The sequence below is a fragment of the Cyprinodon variegatus genome, unplaced genomic scaffold (genome assembly GCF_000732505.1).
Source record: "Cyprinodon variegatus isolate N-32 unplaced genomic scaffold, C_variegatus-1.0 Scaffold424, whole genome shotgun sequence".
In the NCBI taxonomy this organism is placed as follows: Eukaryota; Metazoa; Chordata; class Actinopteri; order Cyprinodontiformes; family Cyprinodontidae; genus Cyprinodon; species Cyprinodon variegatus.
Window position 1 is genome coordinate 507,830 of NW_015150877.1, and position 8,472 is coordinate 516,301.

At 37.2% G+C, this 8,472-nt stretch overlaps 2 protein-coding genes across 3 annotated transcripts in view; one reads left to right on the forward strand and one right to left on the reverse strand.

Annotated features, from left to right (window-relative positions):
• ergic3 (ERGIC and golgi 3) overlaps nucleotides 1-8,472 on the reverse strand; it is a 28,000-nt gene that overhangs the window by 6,518 nt on the left and 13,010 nt on the right. The window contains exons 8-10 of one of the 2 annotated variants that reach the window (XM_015388489.1): nucleotides 5,447-5,461; nucleotides 3,770-3,801; nucleotides 3,505-3,601 (exon numbers count right to left, since the gene is read on the reverse strand). In XM_015388489.1, coding sequence (XP_015243975.1) covers nucleotides 3,505-3,601; nucleotides 3,770-3,801; nucleotides 5,447-5,461 — 144 coding nt within the window. The remainder of the gene's footprint in view (nucleotides 1-3,504; nucleotides 3,602-3,769; nucleotides 3,802-5,446; nucleotides 5,462-8,472) is intronic. The other variant, XM_015388490.1, reaches the window with a different exon arrangement.
• Nucleotides 585-3,241, forward strand: romo1 (reactive oxygen species modulator 1). Its single transcript, XM_015388491.1, has 3 exons — nucleotides 585-741; nucleotides 2,452-2,582; nucleotides 3,000-3,241. The coding sequence occupies exons 2-3, from the start codon at nucleotides 2,452-2,454 to the stop codon at nucleotides 3,106-3,108; spliced, it is 240 nt and encodes a 79-aa protein (XP_015243977.1). The 5' UTR covers nucleotides 585-741; the 3' UTR covers nucleotides 3,109-3,241.

The window sequence follows — 8,472 nt, forward strand, 5'->3', positions numbered from 1 at the left end:
TTTTGGTGTCGATCATTCGATTTCATCCTGGACACTACAGAAAATGGGCTAAAAGTGTTAAAAACCGGAATTCTCCTTTAAAAAAATAAATAAACTGAACGGGACAAAGGCCAAATAGATGAATAGCTCCCAAGTGAAAGCTCTATGTTACGTCGAGTTTAATGTATAATGTTCATGTTCACTGTATGTAAAAAAGTGAAAAATACCAATAAAAAATTAAATGTAAAAAAAAAAAAAAAAAAAGTAGACAGTGTGTCTGCCTCACGGACTAAAACTGGATTTAACCGAAATTTTAACCGAATGATCTTAACCAAAAGACGCATCAAAAAGATGCAGGATAAAAAATCTCCTGTAAATGTTTTCTGTTCCATTCATTAAACCAAATTAAAGTTTTGGTATTTAGGAGGACACAGGGCTCCATATGTCCTCCTAACTACAGAAGGTTGAAATTATTTATGTTTTAGGGATTTTATGAATATTAAAGTCCAAACCACAATCATAAACAGTAGATTATTCTAACAATAATCCGGTTGAACTCTGCGGCTAAAGGAGCAATAATAAACCAGGCCGTAGGGGGCGCTGTTTACTTTACTCGTATCTGTTTCTCCACTGCTCTCCTTCTGTTTCCGGTTATGGAGGTCTGCTGCTAGTGAGGCTTTTAAAACGCATCTGGGCTCCAGCAGAGGATACATTTAAACCGGAGGGACAAATTAGGAGATAATCGGACCAAAATAAGTGAAGGTAAGGCCGCTTTCACGCAGACTGCTCAATGTTTTAAGGGTAACGCGGGTTTGAAGGTGAATCCTTATCGATCAAGGCCACAGGTGACGTTAGCATGCTAAGCTAGCACAACCAGCTGCGGAATATGGCGAATAAACAAGCGGCAGATCGTTATTGGTTTTAGTTATAACCCGCGGACGGTTAGCTGTTGAAGGAGCAGAGATGAGCTAATGAGTTAGCATCGAGGAGTGGATGAGCTAAAGGCGGTGTGATGCGGAGCTGCAGCAGCACAGAGCGACCATCAGGTTCAGAGGTTAACAGGACTGTAGAATCAGTCAGGAAGGAACTTGGTCCTAAGCAGATCTGATATAAATGAGATGAACAAGCAGCCATCGGGGATGACGACATAACGCAGAGGTCACGCGTGGAGTGGGGCTGTGGTGATAAAGGGCAGTTTTCTGGGGGTCCAGAATGAAACAGCTACAGCATCTGAAAAGCTGAGGTCGCTCCTATAGTTCAGTGTAAACATGATCAAAGCTCAGTCACAAGAAGATGAACATTAAATATAAATAAAATTTAAACACTTAATGATTAATTAAATAACCTTTATTGATCTCACATTGGAGAAATGTATGTCTACATTTAACCCATCCCCTTGGGGAGCAGTGTGGGGTTAAGGGTCTTGCTCAGGGACCCAGAGTGGCAGTCTGTGGGAGTGGGACTCAAACTCAGAACCTCGGGATCCCAAGCTCCATTTCCACCACTCAGAGTTTAAATAATCTGCCTTCACTTAATCGACTTGTAACTATATTTAAATGCATCCAGAGGGTTTCATCTGTTATTGGAATAACAGTTGGTCATTTATTTCTCCTGGAGGCATCATGGGTGAATTTTGGCTTAACTTGATGATCCAATAATTATTTTATAAACCTTCTATTCAATATTTAAATTCTCTATAGTAAAATCTCTCAGATGCAGGTTCTTTCATGTCTTTTAAATCGCTTTATTCTTATTCTATTGTTTAATCTATGGCATATTAAATATATACATTATTTTTTTTTTTTTTGTCTGAATTTTATTTCTCAGTCTGTGAGGCGGTGCAGTTTGGGTTTAATGAGTCATGTCAAACAAACTTATCTTTATTTGCTTTGGACTTTGAAACTAAAGAATGGGAGGAATCCCACACCGACATTAGAAATGTTCCTTTATCCTGTTCTTATTGCCAACACTCATTATCTCAACATTTAGCATTAAATGTAAAGGTTTTTACTTAATATTTCTTGCTACTCAGATGAAATCCTAGCCCTTTTTTGTTTTAGTTCTTCCTGAATATTGGGCATAAATCCAAAAATGTCTGTGACAAGCTAACTGCGACACACTGCTGCAGGGGGATAACCAGGCCTTAAGAGGGGCCTCCTTTATATGATTGTTTAATTGTAAGATCCATTAGAGCTTCTCAATGTTTAAATTTTAAATTAATACTGAATGGATTAACTTTTAATTGGAAGAAAAAGTCTCCTTTTATCTTGAAATGATCATTAATATCAAAAGGGCGTAGAAAGCTCCAGAAATCGCAGCCTGTTACTGTTCAGCAGGTTTTCATCTCAGTGGTTTTATGGAATTAAACAAGCTGATATTTCCTCTGTCTGTGGCTAAACTGTGCTGCTTCTGCACTTTTGCAGACCAATAACTCCAGAAAAATGACTTTGAATTGTGCTGCTGTGTTTTTAGATGCCTGTAGCTGTAGGTCCGTACGGCCAGACCCAGCCGAGCTGCTTTGATCGGGTCAAGATGGGCTTCATGATGGGGTTTGCAGTAGGAATGGCGGCAGGCGCCATGTTTGGTACCTTCTCTTGTCTCAGGTAAGTTTGGGCCAGAACTGAACCCCAAGAGAAGATGACATTTATTTAGAAAAAGGCACAGATCATCTTAATCTGTTAAAATTTTCTCTGCTGTTTATTATTTAGGATTAATTATGGTTTTAGTTTATTTTTCCTTTAAATCTAAACTAGACTTATTGTTTAACACGCCTCTAATTAGTTAAGTTAGTTAATTACTAATAGGTTTTCCTCATGCATGATTTCTTAGCCCCACTGGAAAACCTGCACTGATCTAATGTCATTATTTAAATAATTTATTTAACGTTGCTGTAGCTGAAGGAAGAACATTAACTGCTTTGAATCAAAGCTTTCTGATTAATGGAATCTCTCCTTTAATTATGCTGACATTTTGTTAGGAAGTGAAACCAGGACTAAGTTAAACTCTTTGCATGTTTGCAGGATCGGTATGCGAGGCAGGGAGCTGATGGGAGGCGTGGGGAAGACCATGATGCAGAGCGGAGGGACTTTCGGCACCTTCATGGCCATCGGAATGGGCATCCGCTGCTGAGGACTTCCTCCCCTTTCCTCCAACAACTGTACAGCCATGGGACTTATCAAACCGCAGCTCTCTGCCGGCTATCTGTCGCCTTCTCAACCCGCACTCTAGTTTTTGTCAATAAAAGTTCAGGTTTGTCCAATCACCTCCAGAGAGAATGTGTCATGTTTTCTGACGAGGCCACAGAACCAGATCATCCAACGTAAGGAGGAGCCAGAACTTATCACAGAGTTCTGGTCCGTTACAGTTGAATTTAGAGCATGAATTGGATTCATTAAACAAGATTATGCTTCAAATCTATATAAAAAAAAAAAAAAAACACGTAATTTTCAAAGCTAGAAAGAAAAGTTTGGTAGGAGCAACTTTTCTACAAAGATGTCTGAAAGTAAAGCTAGTCCAGGCTGTTACCTTGCGGTGCCGAGACGTCGGTTCCATCCAGCGGGTTAACGATGCCGGGGTAATCTTTACCAAACGACAGGTGTTTAATCAGATGCGTCATGTTGATCTGCAGCACAGCAGGAGGTGAGCAGAAAAAAACAGGTTTAAACTGAGCTGCTCAGTCAGAGGCAAACATCTTCAGGCTCCTCGTTTCCTTCTACATTAACTGAAGTTTAATTTTATCAATAAAAAAAAATATCTCACTATTACAGAATCACACAAATAGGAAACTTACATTATCTAGTCCAAAGCTCTGCAGGTCATGGACTGGAAAAAAAAAAGAATGAAACAATAATTAAAAATGATTCAAAAATATACAAAACCTTCATTAAAAGCCTAAAAAGAATCAAAATAAAGAAACATGCAGAATATTAACGAGCAGCTGATTTCTAAGGGAAAACATGGATCTTTAACGCGTTCCCCTTGGACAGGCTTTCAGCATCATATCGTTCAATCCTTCTGCCAAAGTAGTGTCTGACCAACAGAACAGTTTTAAATGGAAGAAAAAGTTTACTAAGAGTTAATCTGCAGAAACTGAAATCTGTAAATTTTATCCCCTAAAATTTACATTGAAGCAGAAATGTTCCACTTTCTTTGCTTTGCAATAGCATCAGGTTTGACATGTTTATAATTCAATAAAATAAGTGCAAATTTAAATATTTTACCTTATTTTGTCGTATTCAAAAACACTGCTAGAATCTGTAGCACGTTTTTATTTCATGAATTTTATATATATATATATATATATATATATATATATATATATATATATATAGATCAAAGGAAGTCTGACCATCTGTAGAACAGAAGAAACTGACAGAAAATCAGCTTTACAGCTTTTTTTTTAACATTTAAGCCAAATGAAGCTTTAGAAGAATGAATTTAAAGCAGAGGTTTGAAAACTGCAGCGGTTTGATCATCCGTCACTGATTGAAGATGATGGAAACATTAAACAGGCGGTCAGACGGCGGCTGATGGATTATTTCTCAGTAGATCAGCGCAGGATCTCCTCAAGCTCCACAGAAGTTAGACCGGAGAATTCTGCCCCGCTGCTGAAGCGCAGCGGGACAGAGACAGAGGATCTGGGATTTTGGGGTAAATCTGCTCCCCAACTTCTGAAAAAAGGCCGATGTGGCTAAAATAATCACTCCTCCTTAGAGGAGCCCAGTGAAGCTTCTGTCATCTGAACCATTTAAACCGTCAGGACTTTATCAAAGGAGCATCAACCTTCTACCTTCAGCACATTTAAAATCTTTCTGAAACGTTAAGTTCATAACTTCAGACCGATTTTAAAAAACTAACAAAGGAGGAAAATCAAGAGAAGCTTAACTGAAGATTTGCTTAAAGTTAAAAGTTTGTGTGAGAAAAGAGAATCTGATGAAATTAAGATGCAGATGACATCACATCCTGTCCGTCTATTAGAGTTAAATCAACAAGCTGCTGAATGAAGGAACCAGTTCAGATTAGTTAGGATGAAAACCAAACATGAATTTAACATCTATTAAACATCAGAGTCTTTATTTAACTTGTGTTTTTTATCAAAGAACAGTAAACTTATCAGAAACTGAGGCAAAAGATCTAAACAAACCAGATAAGTTTAAATTTTTATGCTGGAGCTTTTATCTATGGAGGACCAGCTCTGCCATATTTAAAAATAAATACATAAAAAAAATAAATGCTCAATAAATAAATAAGCATACAATTAATTGCCCCAAAAAATACAATAAATACATTTATTGAGCATTTATTTATTTTTAAATATGGTAGAGCTGATCCTTCATAGATATTAACTTAGAAACTTCAACACCGTAAAGCTCCTCCCGTCACACCGAGGACACTTTATTCACACAGATACTTTCATACATACTGCATGCATTCAAAGTCACATATCTGCAAAGGAAGATGGACTTACTTTCCACAGCGTGAACTGCAGAAAGAAGAGAAAAGAGTCACAAGAATAGTGCAGCAGACAACAAACCACAACGTGCGAAAGAGAGAGAGAGAGAGAGAGAGAGATTAGGCTGAAGGTGGAGCTGCACAGCTTTTCCCTTTAACTCTGATAAAAAGGTTTTCAGACATTTCTACACAGATCCACTGAGAATCAGATCAGTCAATCACCTCAAGAGTTGATTAAATTGAAAAAAATGATTTTACATCATATAAAAAAAAAAAATAATCTATGAGATTAACTACAAGTACTGTGCAGCTCAACCCACAGATTTTAAATGGAAGACATTGCTCTGGGACAGGAGGTGTTTTGGTCTGAATGAGTAGGAGGTTCTATTAGGAAGGAACTCCTGATGTGATTCTCATCTAATTTCTGCTGCAAAGACTTAAAATATAAACGAGAGCAACGAATGGAAAAATGTTCAGAGCTCAGCATGTAGGCATGTTTTGGCACAGGAAACTAAAACCAGTGCAGAGGATCCAGATTTAATCCCAGCTAAGACCTGCAGCCAATCTCGGTTAAAATCCCATCACAGGGGAGATTTTGAACAGATACCAACATTTGTTTGGGTTCTAGTTTTAATTTCCTGCTCTGATTTAAAGCTACAGGAGGAGGATTGTTGGTGCGTTTCTGCAGCAGCTTTGGAGATGAAAGATGGAATAATCTGCTGTGACTTCAGTGCTCTCCTAGTGACAGGATTACAGTGGTTACCAGTGGTTTTAGATCATTTTAAAACAAAATGTTTGTTTTTCCGTCTGATCAGGTTTCCAGATTTTTAAAGCAGCTCCTTACAGGCAAAGATGGCCTCTATGGAGCCACTGCAGAACTGGGTCCAACAGCTTGGAGCTATTCAGGGTTTTAACAACATTAATCAGATTAATCGTGATTATTTCAGGGTTTATACAGGAATGAGTAACTTAAGTTTAATGCTCTTAGAAATCATTTTAATGCCATCAAAAAGTACCCATAATAAATATAAATATATATTTATTTATACACAACTTTTTACAGTCCCTTACTATTACTTTTTGGTTGTAGATACACCTGTAATAATATTTATATCCTGTATAGCACTTCTGGACAGATGCAAACCACATTTTGTTGCTTTGTACTCATGACAGTGCAATGACAAAGTTGAATTCTAATTCTAATATATATATATATATATATATATATAAAAAACACGGTAAAATCCTTCGTCATCTTTACCTTCTTGTTTTCCTTTTTCCCATTCCCTAGCTTTAAAATATATCGCAATATAATATATCTGATGAAATTTTATTTTTTTAAATAAAGCATTTTAAAAAGCATTTTTAATGCTACTATAAATTAAATTTAATGAATTTAAAGCCAATTAAGGCCTTAATTTAAGAGATAATAATTTAATGACCTGCAGAAACCCTGTAATTGATTATTGAAATAATCGTCAACTAATTCAATAATTGATTAATCGTTAACGGGAGAATAGAAATTCTAGAACATACCTTTAGCCTTCAGAGTGACCCAATTAGAGCAGTAATTATACCAAAATTGTGAAAATAAATCTATAAATATTTAGCATTTAAGATTAAAAAAAAAGTTTTCTCCTTTCATTATGCTCTATAATCCAGAACTCCACCAACTGAAAAATGTTAATTTCACCTGGTTTAATTCTGTATAAATTCCTCTTTAAAGAATCTTTGGCAATCCGATTATTAACAGATGAATCGAAAAAATAACCAACAGATTAATCGATTATGAAAATAATCCTTAGTTGCAGCTCTAATCCATACCTGCTCAAAATGGAAGATTAATATTTGTTTGGAAACACTGAGGTGCTGGAACATAAAGACTTATTGCCTGTTGCTTTTCTTTATTACAGAATTACTGCTGTAGCTCTACTTGTTATATTTCTGATATCCTTTTTCTAAAATCATGTCAGTTCCTACGATTGCAGATCAGTTTATTTTTGCTAAAAAGATTTCTGGTTTCTGATTTTATTTTCTAACCAAATTAACCATAGAATCCATAGCAAATGTTTGTTTTTGTTTTATTTTCCCACCTAGGAGCAGCTCATTAACATCGTAAAGGCTGAAATGATACTTCAAATACTTCTACAAGTCCCAGTTAAGTTGAAGAGGCACAGAGGATGTACCGTAATTCTCGGACTATTAGCCGCACCTGAAGCTAAATTGCATGATTTAGCCGCACCGGACTATGAGCCGCAGGTTTTTTTATGTTTAATGTCCGTCTTTCTCGCTGTTGTTCTGTCTCATACCACTCGCGGTAGAAGTCTGCTTCCAGAGGACCTCCGCATTCCCGCGCGCGCGGCTACCGTACTTGTGTTTTGAAGCAAATGTGACGTCAACATGGCGGATGGTAAAATCCGTAGGTTTAGGTATTACCCTAGTGGCCGTTAGCTGTAAAAGTCCATAGAAAAGCCGCAAGGTCAACAAATGGGGAAAAAGTTGCGGCTTATAGTTCGAAAATTACGGTATATAAGAAGCAAGGAGAGAGGAGAAGGAAATTCAAGCCCCCTCCTCCATCAATCAATCATTCTGTAATCTGTGGTGGACAATTTGATCTACTCTACCATTAACTGCTGGATTAACAGCATCAGAGCAAATTCCTGAAAAAAAAAAACCCTCAACAACTGATAAAGAAGGCCGGCTCTGCTCTAGGAACTCCTCTAGAACCTCTGGAGACGATTTTACAAAGAAGAATTATTCATAAAATGAAGAACTTTCTGAGTAACATCTGATAAAAAGGCGCCATTAACAGCAGAGGGCGAAACCCTGCTGGGGTTAGCCTGGTCAGGGCAGGACGGCGGCGATGGATGAAAGAATGTATGGTGAACATTTTAGGACATCCTCAGGCCTTAAGTTATTAGGTTTCAGGGAGAAAAAACAACCTTTTCGTTCTCTGGTCTTAGGAATTTATGTCTTAGGTGTGAAAAGAGAGAGCTTTTATTCTTGCACTGGAAAAAAAACGATCTAGAAATGAGTAAAAAT